We start from the raw sequence: 18,479 nt of genomic DNA on the forward strand, positions 1-18,479 counted from the left end.
TTTTTTCCCTTCTACCAATGCACTTCCCTCTCCTCGCCACAGTGGGGCAGCACATAACCTAAGTTGGAACTTGAATTGATTTTGTTTATAGCCTTAACAATCCTTAACATGGGGAAAGGAAAAGTCACAAAGCTTCTGTTAATGGTGCCATTGCTAGCAGGTAAATTCAGCATGACAATACAGAATAAACATGTCCGTCATGCAGAGGCGTTATTCCGGGTAAGTGTTTTTGTATGATAGTAAAAAAGCTTGATATTGCCTGCCCTCAATTATGGAACATTTGGGGTGTGACCAGGTTCCTGTGATAGTAACATGCTGTATAATCCCTCACTATGGGACACTTTTTCTGCTTTGTGTGAGGCTTACTAATTCTATCAGCGGTACAACTCTTATGAAAGAACTTGTAGCTAAAATCTAGAACCTACCAAGGATGACACCTGTAATGCTGGAAAGTACCACTCTACTGTGATCATTTGAAAGTGAAATTTTACCATTCTACTTAAGCCCTTATAAAGGCACAAAGGCCTGGGTGTATTCTTTCTAAATTTTCCATATTTTCTTTGCCACCTCCAGCTTTTTATTTTTGACAAAAGGATAAATCTGCATGCGACTAGACATGACTTGACTTTGACTTCTCTTCACAGAAAGCTCTTGCTCTCATCTTTTGCATGTTAAAAGGCCTTAAAAACAACAGGACTGTTGTGCTGCCTGGAGGAGGGGTGCGGGTCAGATCAGGAACACGGGCAACATGGAATCAGCACATTCCTCACATTCTCCCACACTGTCATGCGCCAGTCAGCTGACTGGAGATCTAGCTGTTGCCTTCATGGAAACCTCGCGACCAAATATGCTTCACAGCATCTTTGATATACTTGTTAAACTGGATCGCACAGGAAGCACCTTTCACAGCTTGTTGTTGCAAACTGCTTAACCATGTATGCACAATCGACTGCAAAGTGGCTATTTCCTAATATACAGCCATTTGCTTACATGCCTAAAAATGTACACGTTTGCATTTCATAGTATATCTAAAATGAGGGATATTTTCTACAGTTCCGCCATTGTAATCAATATGATGTCCTTTGTGTGGAAATTGCAGAGATTTTAAAATGTCATAAATCTGAGGTTTCCCTTTGTCAGACACATGCTCGTTGTTTCACCTCATGCATAGAGATGCTGTCATGTAAAGCCTGCCAAAGAGCAGTGAGGAAGTTGACAGGGGCCTTGTGTTTCCTTTGCTAACACTCGTACCCTCAATTGTGCAATTTAGTTTGTTGCAGTACGCCTCTGCTCTGCATGCTTCTTGCCTGCTAACGCTTGACTCCTCCCCCTAAACACAGATTTACACTCATACTACACCAGCACAGCTCCAGCAAAGCAGCCCACTCCCTGCATCTGCTCTCTATCAGTGTGGTATGTGGTAGAAAGCCTTTGATCCCCCCCCCAGAAAAAAAAAAAATCTGTGTGTGTATTTCTGTGGGTATGCATGTGGGAATGCATGTGGGAACGTGAATCAGACAGACACAGAAAAGACCATAGAGCTCTATTACAAAGACAATGGCGGATGAAAGCAGAGAGAAAGGAGACAGTGACACAAAAAAGGAGTAAACATTCATTATACCCACAGCATTAAGATCAGTCCCTGGCCCTTGTAGTTCCAGGCCAAATACAGCTTGATCCCTATGCACAAATGCTGAAGAAGCTGATGTTAATCCATGCTATCAGTGGCCAAGTGTATGCACCATTAAAGGGATTCAACAAATGCCAAATATTTGACTTGTAATGCTTACAAATGCACAATACTCTGTCTTATTGTGGTGAAGTTTAAATTTGTTGTTTGTGAGGGAGGGGAGGCTTTTTTCACCCCTTCCGGCCCCTGTATTCCCAGACTACCTTTTGTTTTCTGTAGGTGTTATTGCACTTTGAAACTGGACACCAGTTCAAATAGAAGGCCATTATTGCAAAGGCAACAGAGCTGAAGCAGTAATAGCACCTCCAGCCATGCAGATTCCTGTTAAACAAGACAGAGCCATTAAAGCGTGGAGGAGACTGCTAGACAAAAGTGGCACTTTCACCAGAAAAGCATGAGGGGGGGGGGAAGTGAATGTGTGATGTACTAAAAGAGGTGTCACTAGAGGCTGAGAGGTTCTTAGTAGCGTCACGTGTGGACATTTGGTTAAATTAGATTTCTGAGTCAGTCTCAGAAAAGCAATTAGCCAAATTACTAGGCCTTGGTGTTATTATTTGACTAATGTACATCAGCCAGCTGACTGACATTACAGAATGAAATAAGCATGCACTCACGGACCGGAAGCCAACAAAAGGAATGCTGAAAACAGAGACAAAAATGAAACGATCAAAATGAGCAATGGTGTGGTGAAAATAAAACCTCGAGGCATGCACATCCGTAGTGATGTCATTAAGTTGCACAATCAATCACACGCATTAGCCAGCTGCAATAAAGTCATAATCAAATAACACGCTGTAAAGAGCCTAGGGGGTTACCAGCAAAATTACAAAATCTGATTTCACATTTTCTTTTTTTCACACACTCGTTGTTATCTCAGTCAGAAAATGTACCAGGAGGATTCTGAATAGTTTTTTTTCACCATGTCTTTTCCCACTTTTTATGTCCCATTATCAGTAGGCATAACTTCTGCACTTATAAATCATGTGATCCTTGGCACATTTTGCTGAAACAGTAAATAATAGAAATGTAAATACAACACAAAACGTTTAAACCTTTATTTCCGTCAAATATAGGAAACTGCAATCACGTCAGGAAAAAGTATGATCCCTTTAAGAATTCCCAGATTGTACTCTTTGTTTACATAACAGAAGGTGCGATCCATAAACCATGACGGGTGGTTTCAAAAATGATTATTACAATGTAGATTCAACTGCTTTGTCTACACGAGAATTGATTAAAGATGAAGCATTCTCATGTACTATTATCTATGTGTTTAATGAATAGATACAATAAAATTTGACCAGGCATACCATTTTAACGAAGGCGTAGGTAGAGAGCTCCCCCTATACAAAGTAAAGTAGAAGTGAATGGTACGTTCCGGCCCTGGTCCTTGCTGTTTTTGTATCTGCTTTAGAGCGCATTCAACCGCCAAGTAAGTTACGTTTTGCTATGTCACGCCGAGGAAGTTTCAGACCAGTTTATTTTTAGCAAACTTGATTCGTGAGAACACTGAAACACATGCTGCCGTGTACGCCATCTGAAACGAATCTGCGTCGCGCTTTTTAAGGAGGAATTTTAGGTAATTTGTGAACCGTTATTACTGTAAAGCTAACAGTGAAGTGAAGCCAGGAGCCTCATGTTTTCGTTAAGCCAAGAGGAGCACTGCGCCCCATCCATAGACCTAGTGAAATACGGAGAGCTGGTGGTACTGGGGTAAGTTGAATCGTTGTTGTATTTGCTTCTGAGTAAGTGTGGACATGAAACTGAAAGCGAGTGTTTGTTTTCAAGTTTCACAAGCGTGCACTCACACTGCTACCTAAGCTACAAGTTTTTGAAAATAGCATGGAGTTAGCAGTGATGCGTTGTTGTCCTTTTTTTAAATTCAAGATCAACTTCCAACACAGGCGACATTATATAACATCAAAGAGGCGCTGTGATGATATTCAGGGAGCACGTCAAGCTCCGTTTAGAAATTTACAAGCTCACGTTATCCCACAAATCAGACACGTGCGCAATTACAAATGTGGAGGTTTTAAATATCCCATTCCCTGGCAACCCTGATAACTGCAAACTGCCTGCATGTGTCTACATATGTGTCCGTGAAATAGGACAGATTTGTGACAACTTTGGGAACCCGAGTGAGATTTATTCAGCAACTCTGACCGGACACTCCTTCTTACCTTAAAGTTGGATTCATGGGGTTTTAGGAATTCGGAAGTAGTGATGGTCCCCTCCCCCAGCCCCAGGGTGCTTCCTTTAACACAACTTCTGCAGTCACGCACGCACGTACTGCCGGCTGTTCTCCAGGGTGCAAGAGTTTAAAATCACACACCTTGACCTGCAAAAAGTTATCTTTACATTCCTTATTTAACAGACAAGGGGAGCTTAAGTGTCGAATAACAGCGAGAGCCTTACGAAGTCCTCTGTAATGATATATGTAATTCGATAAAATGATATTGGGATATGATACCTGATGTGGGGAACATTCAAATGTTATTTATACAGTAAAAAAAAATTTCTGTTCATAGAGAAAATCAGCGAAAGTATCTGCTGAATTATACTGTATAGCAAGTAGTAAGGAGTCGGTTACTGATTTCCATACCTTATACAGTATCTGTCATTACCCACAATGCTCCAGTGCAAGTCAGAGAAACAAGGGAAAGCAATGGACAAGTTTATCTAATCTCACAGCATATATTCTTATATTGCTTTATACTAGCAGACTCTTAAGCTGTCTATGGGAACACATCAAAGGTGGTTCAGTCAAGCTACCTTTCTGCTGTTTTTTTTCCATCTTTGTATTTGTTTATATCTCAGTATGGAGTAATTTTTGTTGGGCATGCACGGAACCACCATGTTTTCACAGAGTGTTGAAAACAAGCCGAGCTGTAGCTCTTTTAGTTATTTATTTATGTGTTTTTTATTATTCATCTGCTTTAAATCATCTTATCCGGCTTCTTAAAAGCCTTAATGGCATCTTTACATTTCTTGCCCAACGAGTAGTTGATCAGTAATCAGTTCCTTATTGTCAAGCCTTTATACTTATTTGCCTTTAAGCTTATCGCTTACTTATTTCAAAGTTGACAAGGCTCTTCTGACAGTTTCACATTGCAGAACAATTACGTCAAACCCGCAGCAGTGGAAATTTTGCCTTGGTGTCAGGAACCTGTGTATTTTTTGAATACATATTTTCTTCTATATAGTAAACTGGTCAGGAATCTCTACAGAAACTGATAAGAGCCTCACCATTAAGTGTATTGTTGTCAATAAAATATCAGTATTTTACTCAATGGGGGAAAAAAAGTCAGTCTTATACATTTACTGATATAATTTCAGGTAAATATAAAACATGGGAAAGAAACTGCAAAGGAATTATGACTTAAAACATTATTTATCAAAAAAGATGGTAATATTCTGTCAGTCTGTTATTTTGCCTATCGGATGTATTGATAGCTGGCATGTGCTGGTCATTTTCAGACTATTTGTTGAGGTAATCTTTGTTTTTCACATCACTCTTTACATTTAAAAAGCCTTTTGTAGAAGAACACACCTACCCCTGTTAAGTATTTGAATTATTTGGCGTTCATTCTGTAACTATCCAATTGCCACTTGTACTGGATAATATCAGACAGTACACGGACAGAGTCTGTTAATGTAAAAAGGCAAACAAAATAAGCAGTTATTCACATCTGTGTTGTCACCGAATAAAGCAAGTGTAACTTTTACCTTTATTATATCATAACTGCTTTGTCCTCTTTTGGTTTTTGTTTTGTTTTTTTCATTTTGTTTTGTGTGTTTTTGTTTGGTTGTTTAGAATTCATTTAGGACAAATTGCCACAAGCTATCCTTCTAAACAGTCACCTTCTCATCCTGTCTGTATTGTCATGGCCAACAGCCGCCACAGATGATGGAAAACACGAGTGACTGAACTTTGGCCACTGGCCAGTCCTGAGGCTCTTATAAAAGTTATGAAATTTTTATAGTTCACATTCACTGGTGACCATGCTGCTGTGTGACTTTCATCTTTACAGTATTTGAAATAAGGTGCTGAAATGATGGCTTACACAGAGAGCAGACTACACTGTGTTTTTGTACACTGCCCTCCACCCATACACTCGCAGTCATAGTGCTTATTGTAAGGGATAAAAAGTGCTGACTGCTTATTACCCCAGGCTCAGTATGTGGCATGTTTGAAGCTGGTACTTTTGTTCTCTCTCCCGACATAAAGACACATATGTGAATCAGATGTGACGGGTGTATAATCACTGCCATGACATCACATCCCATTGATAAAACTGATGGTAGACAAGATAGCTGACAGCATGGAACAAAGCTTGTTTGAGCAGCAGTTCCCTCAGCGGTTTGTTGCCATGACCGTGGTGGCTCTTATTACTTGCATGGCTGCCCCCCCATCTCTGCCGCCGCAGATTGGCTTGGTGCTGGTCAGTGAAAGGAGGCAGGATGAGGAGGGGGTGCTGCATGGGTATCCTGCAAATGAAAGGATGGATTGATCAGGACTCAGCCTTTGCCTCTCTTCAGCTTCCTCTGTCCATTGTGGCAGGGAGACTAGGCCTATTGATTGAACTTTCTACATTTTGCCTTAAAGAAACACTCATTAAAGGAAAGTGTACAAATAAACTTGGGAGCATCTTTGGTACAGACTGACATAGATTCTGCTTTTTTATTAATATTATGAATGTATGAATGTCGTAATATAAATGGTATAAAGACAAGAGACGTCTCTTTCTGTTTTTTTGTTTTTTTTGGTCAATACTACAATAGAATTTGTAGATTTCAGGTGTAACTGGTTGAATCTAGAGTGGCACAGTGGTTAGCATGATCACCTCTCAACAAGTATTCAAACCTCTTGGTGGATTGAGGCGTTTCTGTGTGTAGTTTGCATGTACGTCTTGTGCCTGCGTAGGTTTTTTTTCCATTTGCACCAGGATCCTCCCACAGTCCAAACAGACTCATGTTAAGCTAATTCAGAGGTTCAGAAACTGCAGGGCATTGACAATTAGGCAAAGAGAGACTTTTATTTATTACCAAATGAGACTTGGCTGATGCTATTGTGCTTACTCATATATAAAGTAATGTGGGGTATGCCAGACGAGGTTTGACAGCCACTAGGATTTTTGTTGATTGTGAATTGGCTGTAAATATGCATTGGGGAGTATGTGGTAGTCTGTCTTTCTATGTCAGCCCTGTGATTGACTGGCAACCTGGCCAAGATGTGCCCAGCCTCTCACCCCGTGACTGCTGGGCTAGGCTCCAGCACCCCTGCTGCCCTAAGTTGGATAAATGGATAAGAAAATGGATGGATGATGCTCATTTAGTTGACTCATACTGTCTTTGCTCATCATGCCATCTGGTTGTCTGGTAATGATGTATTATTTATGTATTTTTACAGCTTAGATTGATTTAGATGAAGTATTGATAGGCTGAAGTCTTAGTGACCTAGAAACCATCTTGTGTGACCCTGTAAGCCTAACCTAACTTTCTGTAATTCTAATGAGTGTTACAGCTATTCAGCATATCTTCTCCTCATTCTGTGAACACTAGCCTTTCATGTTAGCATAGGAAGTAGGAGGTGCTGTTGGCTCCTTACCGCAACCCTGGAGGATAGGTGATATGCCAGAGTCTTCTAATCCCTGCTGCTAAGTATTGGAAGGTAAATCCGCTGTCTGTCTGGCACGGGTCAAAAGGGAAAGCGATCACAATTAGTTGGAACGCAGCTTTAAAGAGCCTGTCCTAGCTAATGTGACGGTGGCAGTTCCTGCATGACAGAATATTGTTCCTCGGTGTAATGCTGAATAATTGAAAGCATATGCTGCGTTTCTTGCAGAGCTAGGGTTATATTCTCCAGTCAGAATTCATCATGGCAAAAACACTAAGCTGGATATCATTTGATTGTGTGCTTTGTATGAGGCACACAGGGGCAGGTAGCCAGCCAATAGACCCCCCCCCTAAACTGAAAAGACATCTTTATGTAGGGCTAGCTGGTCTTTATTTAGGTGGGGTGTTTTTAGAGCAGGTCAAATAAAAGTGGAGTGCAGAGAACAAACCATGTGAAGTTAGCTTGGGAATGTGTGCATTAATAAAAGGGCTTTATTTGTTTTCTCTTACAGATTACTTGCGAATGAAAGCAACACAATTACTATATAAATGGGGGGAAAGTGGGCATTATTTTATTTTTCTTTAGATTCAATCTAACTTCTGTCTTGTACGCTTGTACTTTATTTTGAAAGCAGCATGAGAAGGCCAGCTCAGGCTTTTGGAGCCCAAGATTTCACAACTGTGTAAGGGTCTGAATTTAAAGTGTGCACTGGTCTAATTACATGGAAATAGAATCCCTGAAATGGCCTTGAAAGGAGTACTATCATACAGTAATCACCACTAAAAGTAAAAGCTGAACACTTTAGGAGAGAAGGTAACCAGGTCTGCTGTCATTTGACACTTTCCTCCTGTCTTTCTGTCTTTGTATTTGTTGCATTTAGTCCATAGAATCTTCCAGTGCCTCTCTAGCTCTCTGTGGGTGGCTTGTCCTACAGGCCAGCTTTGTGCACTGTGCTGACTAGGACCATGTGTTTCTTTGCCTGGCCAGCCGTGTGGAGACATGGGACAGGTGGACTAGCCTGGGAGGGAGGTGGGAAGGAGCAGAAGGAGGTTCTGTTGCTATTGTTCAGAAACAGAAAGGGAAAAATGTCAAATTACATAGTGGCTCGTAGACTCTGTTCCCTCTGATGCATTAGTGTGCAAACTTGAGGCATTTAATATAAATGTGTATCTTGTGCAAAGTGTCTGTTCAGCACATTCGTGGTTTATGTGAGTGTGTGACAGAAGGTCTGTGTGTTGGATGATAGTCGAGCATGGGGTGTCCCAGCTGTAGGAACCAGCTGGTGGATAGAAAGAAGACCAGTTGTACCGGAAGGGGCTTCTTCATTCACAAAGAGCAGCTTAGGCTAGGTGCCTCTCAGCACACTAAAGGGCAAAACTGGAGTCTGTTATTAAGTGATTTTGGAAACGGAACAGATAGCTTTGTAAGCTGTATCCGTGTATAAAATTCAGCTTTGAAAGAAGGTGTCTGAGTCATCCACCCAGACTGTGCATTCCCAAAGTGATAGCAAACCTGACATGCATCTTAAAACGTGCTCCTGCCTGGGACACAGAGCAAAAGAACAGCTGCAGTTTACACAGTGCACGCACACTGAAATCACCAGCACCAGAGTGCATTATGTAATAAGAGCCGTTATCCAAGGTAACGCTTAGATTACTAATAGGGTGTATTAGATTGTCAGTGATGTAATGCGTGGCAAATCTCCTTTTCAGAACACATGAATGTTTCTAATTCTCCGTGTTTACTTCTTATATGATTACAAGACTTTTGCCGGTAAATCTCATTAGACACATCTTTTTGCAGCTATGGAAGCTGTTAGCATTTTCACACAGAGGAAAAAAATAAATAAATAACTGTCAATTTGCTGTCCTTCTCTCCACCCTGTCCCGTCTCTGACAGGTACAATGGCTCCCTGCCCAACGGAGATCGCGGTAGACGGAAAAGCAGATTTGCTCTATACAAGAGAATCAAACCCAATGGTGTATCACCAAGCACTGTGCACGTCCTCAACACACCCCAGGCCAGCAAGGTACAGAAGGATGATTTAATGATTTAATGAACAGGCTCTCTGTGAGATTGAACATCTGTCTGCCTTTCTCTTCAGACAAAATGTAACAGAAACAGAAGGTGATATTTCTTTTTTTAGGTAATAGTTTGGGTTTTTTGTTTGTTTTGGTTTTGCATATGTACATAAGAAGATTTGGCTGTATATGAAGTTGAAAGCATAATTTCTTTTGTTTGGTTTTTGTGTTTTTTTTCCACAGCAGCTGAATGGCCTTTTAGTGATTGTGGTAACTAGTAAATTGTGCTGTGAAAAGCACTTTACATTATTGTTGGCAGACATTAATGTTGACATTTCCACTACAATGACTATAGTTCCGAGCTGGGCTTCAGAGTTTCTCTTCACGGCAGACTGCCTGCAGGGAAGTGCCACATCCAGTAAAACGTGTTTGCCTTCCTGCATTCCTACCTTCGGTTCCTAGGCGAAACTGCTAAACATCAGACAAGACCCGCTTACCTCTGCGCCACTTGGAGACCAGTGTTTGACATTTTTAGCTAAAAGGCCGTCTGGTTCAGGTTACTGTCAGGTTGTGGAATCCAGAAACCTGCTGTGGGACGATTCAGTGACAGAGGCCTTTTCATGGCAGAGATTGCGCTTTATTTTGTTTGAGTTTGAGCTGCAGTGTGCTGTGAAATATGGCTAAATTGTTCTGCTGCTCCACATCATAAATTACGTCTCAGATAGTTTGCTATCTGCATTAGATGTGGCTGTTTTTACTGTGCATTACATTAGTTACCGGCTGTTTCACTGACCACTTCAACCCTGGCACCCTGTTATGGGACTTGAAGGATGAGCTCAGGGGTTGTTGCTCTATGTCAGCCTGGCTCGTCCAGGTGTATAAGCGGTCAAAAAAGGGCCATTCTCTAAGTGACGAGGTGGGTGGTCAGCTTATTTTAAGGAGAAGGGGGTATTAAAGAGATAAATCACTAAAATGAAACAAGCCCCCCGCCCACCTCCTGCAACCCATTCTTGCTCCCTTCCAGTGCAGCATACGAATGAAGTCTCTGCGGCTGAGAGGGAGAGCTCACGTGTCGGTGCACACTCTAGTGTTCATGGCAGATAATGAGGAGCTCCCATGATGCCACTGCCAGCCTCGTATTCAAAACATGATTCCAACTCCTACCGCTCGGGAAGGTTGAGGAGGATATTTTTGGGGCATAGCGTTTATAAAAAATACATATTTGTGTGTGCACTGCTCCTTTTTTAGTTCTTTAACAGGTGGAGCACCATTTGTTTGTAGCCGTGCAGTCAAGACAAGACTGCATGCGATGATGACATTTGTCCCCGTCTGCATCTGATGTTACAGCAGAGCGTGGCGGCTCTGATGACCCACTTTCCCTCTCCCGCTTTCCCTCCTGCACGTGACGAAGAGGAGGGGGGTGTTTAGGAAATGGAATTTTGCAGATTAGAGCAGAGATGGCATGTGGTACAGTGTTGATGGAAGCTAGGGCCGGGCTTTAACCCAGCCTTCCTCGCTACACTGACGTGAAGCAGTTCAGTTGCCTGGCGAACTTGTGTTAACCGAGGCCAGCAGGGAGTTTATGATCACTGTTTCGCGAGTGTGACTTTACAGTCTTTTTTTTGTTCCTCTTCCCAAAAAATTCCTGTAATAGGTTTTAGGATTTTGGTAACATCATGATAAAATTACGCAATAAGCCGGTAGAGCTTTGGCTTAATTGTGAGCTGTAAAAAAACACACATACACACTAATAATCCATAGAAATGTTCCAAGTTGTCAATAACAAAACAAAAATAAGGACAATAACATGTTTTCTTCCAGGAGCGCCTCGTAGTTGTTGATTCTAAGGATGTGAATCATCGCTTAAGTGCCATGTGTTTTAATAGTGGGTTTGATTTTTGCTCTGGTCTTTAATTTAACCTCACCAACGAGGAAAGGATTGTGCAAGGAAGGTTTTACTGTAGTTCTGCTGTGCTGTTTGGCACTCTCAGATCCGGTGATAAAGCCACAGATTGGATGATGATTTATTATACTGTTGCACTGTGTACTTTGTAATGAACAAGTTGGGTTTTTTTGTTTGTTTGTTTTCACATTTCAGGCTGTGAGCTCTAAAGGTCAGCACAGTATCTCCTACACGCTGTCCAGGAACCATACCGTAGTGGTAGAGTACAGCCATGATAAAGACACAGACATGTTTCAGGTAAAAGTCCGTTCACTTTTACTTTGGCACACAACTGCATTCAGATACATTCACAGCCCGTACATTAGTTTCTCTGTGATTACTGTACTTCTTTATAGTCAGAAAACATAGAACAAAAAGGCTTTTGTTCTGCTTTTTTTTGTTTTGTTTTTTTTAATGTACTTCTATACCTAACATTACCAGTTTTGATCTAGTAAAGCCAGGAGGAGTATTTCCTCTCTGACAGCCAACAATATTCAGAGCCTGTTCCCCATTCCTATGGCAGGATGTGGCTGTAATTTTAACAGCAGGAGAGCTGCTAGTTCTCTGGCTAAGACATGTTGTTTGAATTTGATGCTACTTAACCTGTTTTTGTTTTTTTTAAAGGATTGACAGTTGTTGGAAAGGTTTTATTGCCCTTTATTGTTTGTGTTCTGTTATATCGCCTACAGGGGCTTCAAAGGCTGTCAGGACAGTAATTACTCTATCCTTAGATTGTTGATTCAAATGGCTCTGTATGAATGGGAAAAATGAAAATATGGATGTAAGCTTTAATTTGACTGATTGACGAGGTCTCTTTGGGCTCTTTTAGCCTCTTTGGTTATACACAACCCCCTGATTTAACTGTAAAGTTAAAAGTTTATGTATAAAATGCTTTTCACAGACAAGCAGTCATAAAACACAACAATACAGAGTAAAGTAAGTAAGAAAATTTAGTGCTGTAATAGCAGAAAAGCAAGTTAAGACACATAAAAAGTATAAACGGGTAGTTCAAAAACACTCCAATCAATAAAAATAGTCTGTGCCCGGTTTACACTGCTCCAGTATTAATCTGAACGTACAGCAGTGATGAGCCAAGGGATGTTAATGTTACAGACACATGCTTCGTATTCAGCACCCTATCTTCCCCATGTGTCTAAACAATACTGAACGCACCACAGAGAAGAGGAAGCCACTCAAAGTGTTGGACTTCAGGACAGTGTGAGATGGGGGGAAAAAGAGGAAATGAAAGGAGGAAAGCCTATTTTTGCCTCTGTTTATTCAGCTTGAACTGTTTCCAAGTGCTGAAAATTATGCCCATTAAAATATATATAGATACTCTGTGTGTGTTTGCTTGTGCACGTACATACGCTAGCAGGATGCAGAACAGTTGCTGTGCCTGGTATGAATTACAAAGAACCTTTCTTCATTGATTGCACTGTTTTGAGATCCTTTCTTTAGCAACTGTTGTGCAGTACAGCATGATATTAATTATTATTTTTGTGTTGTTTTTGCAGATTGGGCGTTCTACTGAGAGTCCCATAGACTTTGTGGTGACTGATACAATAGCAGGGGGTCAAGAAGGCGAAGAGACTCTTATCACGCAGAGTACCATCTCTCGTTTTGCCTGCAGAATTGTCTGTGAACGTACCCCGCCCTACACCGCTCGCATCTATGCAGCCGGATTTGATACCTCCAAAAACATCTTCCTTGGGGTAATTACTGCTTGGTGTATCATTGTGGTTATGCACCATCTCTATCTATGCTACTTTTTAGCCTGTAAGGTTACATGGCTGCCTATTTTTTTTTTTTTCTTTTTTAGTGCTTCTAATCCTTGAAGCTTGTAACCAGATAAAGAAAATCACTGTTTCATATGCACTATTACGTAAAAAGTGAAATGCCACACATCATGTCAGTTTGTGTCATCATCCATTTTCTGTCCTGCCTGTAGGAAAAAGCTGCAAAATGGAAAAACCCTGATGGTCACATGGACGGCTTAACAACCAATGGTGTGCTGGTAATGCACCCTAAGGGGGGATTCACTGAGGAGTCCAAGCCTGGCGTGTGGAGAGAGATCTCTGTTTGTGGTGATGTTTACACGTTGAGAGAGACCCGCTCAGCACAGACCCCAGGCAAACTGGTGAGTAGTTGAAAAGTTAAAATGTATCAGTGTATGTATGCAGTGACACTGTGATGTTATAGAAGTACTTTAGAATATTAAAGTGGCCCTGTTATGTTTATTATTTTAATTCTTCCACAGCCACTATTAGAGTAGCTTTGAATGAGTCCCAAATCAAAATAAGTAATTATCTTGATCCAAAGTCTGAAATAATCCATGTTTGCTGATTTCCTGCTCAATAAGCAAGCCTTCCTCTGATTGGTTGCCTATTGTACACAAAAGGTTTAAATGGCATTTGGGTGGGACTTGTGCCACAGGGGAAAAAAAAACCAAAAACTGTCTGAAACTCAGCAGTAACAGGAACTAAAGGCGAACCAGATGTTGTCAATCTGTAGTACAATGTAGTAATAAGGAAGATCAGCATGTCATAGGCAGTGGATTTTTTTTCCATGTAGAAGGTAAATGTGTGCGCATTTCTCTATCCTCCGCAGGTGGAGAATGAGAGCAATATTCTACAGGACGGCTCCCTGGTGGATCTGTGTGGAGCAACGTTGCTGTGGCGTACTGCCGAAGGCCTCTTCCACACTCCCACGCAAAAGCACCTGGAGGCACTCAGGCAGGAGATCAATGCAGCGCGCCCCCAGTGCCCTGTGGGTCTCAATACCCTCGCCTTCCCCAGCATGCACCGGAGCCGTGCCCTTTCATCTCTGGAAGAGAAGCAGCCTTGGGTGTACTTGGCGTGCGGTCACGTGCACGGTTACCACAACTGGGGCCACCGTTCAGAGCAGGAGGCCAACACTGAGCGAGAGTGTCCCATGTGCCGGGTGGTGGGGCCCTACGTGCCACTGTGGCTGGGCTGCGAACCGGCCTTCTACGTGGACACAGGTGCACCCACATACGCCTTCGTGCCATGCGGACACGTGTGTTCAGAGAAGTCTGTCAAGTACTGGTCAGAGATCCCTCTGCCCCACGGCACTCACGCCTTCCACGCAGCCTGCCCCTTTTGCGCCACCCAACTCAGCCCAACTCAGGGCTATTCCAAGCTAATCTTCCAAGGTCCGGTGGACTGAGTTTAAGGGGTCTTGCTCTGGCAGAGGAGATTAAACAGGAATGCTGACATGCAGTGAAAGATTATTTTGTGCTTTCTTTCATTTATGTAAGCCGGCTCTGGAACGAAGCGAGCCTTTTTCAGGTTCTGGTCATGTACTGTGGATTGACAATAGAGAGCCATTACAGATTGTTTGGGGCCTTTTGTGGCTGTTTGGATGGCCACTGCAGGACACAGAGATGTGGAGCACACTGGACCACAGACCCACGGCTCCTCCAGAACTAAATACTGTTTTAGCTGTCCTGCCAACAAACCTCTTTAAACAAGGCTCCAGTGCTGGGCTGTAAACTACAGTGCCTGCTGGTTTTCCATCAGAGGGCTGTAACACTAAGGTTGCAGAAGGAATGAGCTGAATTTACTCATGAATCAGACTGAACCAAATTATAGCAAGCAGGTGTAGTTGAGTCTTCTGGGAAATATACGGGGTGGGGTGGGGGAGGGTATATAATTCAGTTCCTGGTGGGCCTGAAACCAAGATTTTACAGAGCCAGACAGCTGGACTGTTGGCTGAGAGAAAAGCCAGGAGAAGATGGAAGTTTTAATAGTTAACTTGTTAAATGGTCCACACTGATGTCCTGGTCCTTAACCCGTAACGGCATCAACATTTTGTAGCTCTCCGGAGGCGGTTTCCAACTGCCGAACAAACTTTGAGCGAGAGTTGGGGGGTGGGTGGGAAGACTTTTTATGTACAGAGATATAATCCAGTGCCTCAAATCCCATCAAACTATGGGAATATTTTTCATAGTTGACAAAAAGATATTTTGTTGAAGGTAAAGAGAGAGATAGTTTTGCATACAGAAGGTGTAAGAAAAATAACAACCCACACAGATTCTAACACCAGAGGTATTTTATTACACTGAGGCCCTTGTACTGTTTTGTAATGCAAATGTTAATATATTTTTCTCCAGCATATATAATGTGTGTGAGAATGCTTGAGCGTATGTGTGCGTGCATGTTTGTGTGATTGTGTGCGTGTGGATTGGACTGCGTGGGTGCCCTCGGGCCGTTAAAATCACCCTGCATCGCTTCACCCCAATCCCCAAAAACGCTACCAGAGAGAACGCAGGATTTAACACAAGGTCGCAGGGGCTTGACAATGAATGTACTGAAATGCATTGACCCTTCTCGCTGGTGGTGCTTTGATTATACAACTTGCTTTCAAGGCGTGATCGAAGCCTGCTTTCAGTTAAATAAATCGCCGGAGCCGTACAACCATATGAATCAAGCGTACCTGCTTGCTTGCTAGCTGTCACTGCCCCACACAAACACACACACAGACACGCACTGTATTCAGTCTGCACTGTTGTTAGCTTTATCCCCACGCTGGGTTTGATCCAATGATTTGTACGCTGTCGAACCTGGGCACAGTCTCAGCAGCATCCAGAGATTATACCAAATATAAGGAGGAGCTGTTTTCTCTCCACATGCAAGATGCGACGGCCACTTTTTCCTCCAATCCAAAGTGTTTCTGTAAACAATGCTACCCCCAAACTGCTGCTGCTGCTGCTGTGGTGGAATGTTGACAGCTCTGGATTACAGTCAAGGCTGTTCAGTCGCTTCATGGGAACAATGATATTATCACACTCTGTGCCAAATTTGGTAAGTTCTATTGTGCACGGATGAGTCAAGTTGTCCAAAACAAAAGTAGCAGATGAATTGAAAACTAAGGAATCTGGGACAAATCTGTCCGTGATGTTAGCTTTCCAGACTGTGCCCATACGTAGAGTGTCGTTTCCAACATTAGATTATGAAGTACAATAGTGAGCATTAAGACAATGAGATGTTAAAGGCGATGTTCTATTATATAGCATTAGGTTTTCCCAGACTTTATTATGATGATTAAAAAATTCAGAGGTATATCTGAGGCGGGGGAAATCTGCCTTTGTCCCGGACGTGGTATTTTTACTTTACTTTTTCTTTCCGCTTCCCTCTGAAGAGAAACATATTTGGCATTGTTAAGAATGTCAGCAGCATTACACTTTTCCTCTAACCACAGAGCATTTCAGACTCGCTTGATTTCTGCTGATGTTATTTAACTGCCATGCTGGGTCAAGCACTAGACCACATACTGTACGGTAGCATTCCCTTCTAACCTCACGTGCGTTCGGCTCAAACACTGTGTCCATTGCTTAAGACCGTGTTCTGTAACAGCTGCAAGAGTAGCTGCCTCAAACATTCCTCCTCGGTAAACATGGGTGGGGCCCACAGTTCACCCAAGGGCTTGTTCTATGATTATTATTATTTTTGTGTCTCCAGCAGGAACTCTGTACACAAGCCATAGAACGCACTGATGCTCCTAATGCCTCCTTTGCAAAGAATAAAATATTTTTTAAAAACACTCGGCACCAAGTTGGATTTCTCTCTCGCTCTGACTGACAGTTTCTATTTCATACTTGTGGGTAATGTTCAGGGACTCCTTTTAAAGTGATCCACCGATTTTTAAAGGGCTGCGTGCGGTTGATGGGGATTTGTTGGTTTTTATTCAGCTGCTGCCTTTGAACACTCCAGATGTCTCAGCTGTGTTCGCACAACCAACATAGCAGCAATGTTTAATCACAGTTACATATGTGTTTCATCATTCCTCTGTATGAGCATTTCTCTCCTATCTTGGTTGCCAAAACGGCTCTGAATTGTGATTGCTCTATCAGTATTTTTTTTTTTTTCCAGATAAGGCAGAGAATTTTCTTCAAGTCTGTTTTATTCACATTTCTTGTTCTATCTTATCAGCTTCATCTTAATATTTATTAGAGAATGACTGCATGAGTGTAGCCCCTTGTTTTCAGTATTTTTTTTAAAGTATGCAGTTTCCCTATGAAGCCACAGGAGGGCACTGTTTCCTCAACAATAGTGCCTTTGGCATTATGCCTCTCAAGCTACTGAGCCTGCGGGATAAAATAGCTTGAAAACACAGCAAATAAATAAAAGTTTGATGTTGGTTATGAAAAACACTAAATATAAATGCATCAAAAATACATATGAAACATCAGAAATTGAATTATTTAAATTGGCATGCCAGTGAGGACTAAAATCCTCCAATTAGGCTATCAGAGGAGTCTATATATTTAGTTTGAACCGATTAATCTATTACATACCATATGTTTTTGCTTATGCAGTCAAATTAATTATAATAGTCTTTTATCCCCATCTAAATCCTGGCGTGATGTATAAGGAGTGCATAGTTGTGTGCAATATTTAGCTTTTAGGGTTTTTTTTTAGTGTACATGCAAAAATATTGTACCATGATGATATTTTCCATCATTCGCATGTGACTTCATCCTCTCTATAATAAGGACGCATGAAAAGGATTTAAATGCATAACATGTCATTCTGGCACAGGGAGAGGAACGGAGCTGTGGGATGCCGTGCTTCCTAATTAACATTTCTGCAGTAGATGTGAAATAGGTTCATATGTCTGCACACTTGCCTGTTTTTCTTAATGACAGAAGAGACACTGAAGGTGACAGCATGCTAATTTTGAGATCACTTGGTGGGTCCCCCTGCCCCTAAGCAGGGCTGGGTTATGCAAATAAAGCAGGATGATACTTTTTTTTTTTCCTTCTCTCAGTTTCATGAGTAAGAAATGAGGTGCACGTCCTGCACTAATGCTGAGAATTTACACAAACCATGATCCTCCTATCATCCCCCCCCCTTTTTTTTTTTTTCACTTCTAGCATAGTTTTTTCACTTTTATGGGACCATTTTGCAGTTCAGTGGGAGTCGTTGTATTATAATTGTACTAAAAAGTTCCTTTTGTTTGGTGACTGAGCAATCAGAGAGCACAAAGCTGTCATATTTGCCTAAAACAAGGTGGTTTATTGACAGTGATGGCTTGCAAGTTTGCTCCTGCTGAGTGAATTTTCCAAACAGGAAAATTTAGATGCTTTAGAAGAATATTGATTATCCGGTGCTGTAATGATATATTGGTGGTGTCTTTTAGAATATTAAGAGAGTTTTTGGGTGGCCAATGGCAAAAAGAAATTCAGTC

The 18,479-nt window shown here is 41.8% G+C and overlaps 1 protein-coding gene across 1 annotated transcript; it reads left to right on the top strand.

Moving 5' to 3' along the window:
• The first annotated feature begins 3,086 nt into the window (after nucleotides 1-3,086).
• Nucleotides 3,087-16,832, top strand: peli2 (pellino E3 ubiquitin protein ligase family member 2). The gene is made up of 6 exons (XM_031759625.2): nucleotides 3,087-3,403; nucleotides 9,207-9,336; nucleotides 11,427-11,528; nucleotides 12,785-12,982; nucleotides 13,219-13,407; nucleotides 13,878-16,832. Exons 1-6 carry the CDS (start codon nucleotides 3,327-3,329, stop codon nucleotides 14,454-14,456), a joined length of 1,275 nt encoding a protein of 424 aa, XP_031615485.1. The 5' UTR covers nucleotides 3,087-3,326; the 3' UTR covers nucleotides 14,457-16,832.
• The last annotated feature ends 1,647 nt before the right edge of the window (nucleotides 16,833-18,479 follow it).

Source organism: Oreochromis aureus, linkage group 19, assembly GCF_013358895.1.
Source record: "Oreochromis aureus strain Israel breed Guangdong linkage group 19, ZZ_aureus, whole genome shotgun sequence".
NCBI lineage: Eukaryota > Metazoa > Chordata > Actinopteri > Cichliformes > Cichlidae > Oreochromis > Oreochromis aureus.

Excerpts from the sequence above, each read along its gene's own strand:
- peli2 (XM_031759625.2), top strand. The coding sequence starts at position 3,327 with ATGTTTTCGTTAAGCCAAGAGGAGCACTGCGCCCCATCCATAGACCTA. Across the intron at positions 9,337-11,426 it reads ACACACCCCAGGCCAGCAAG|GCTGTGAGCTCTAAAGGTCA; the intron begins GTACAGAAGGAT and ends TTCACATTTCAG. Across the intron at positions 11,529-12,784 it reads AAGACACAGACATGTTTCAG|ATTGGGCGTTCTACTGAGAG; the intron begins GTAAAAGTCCGT and ends TTGTTTTTGCAG.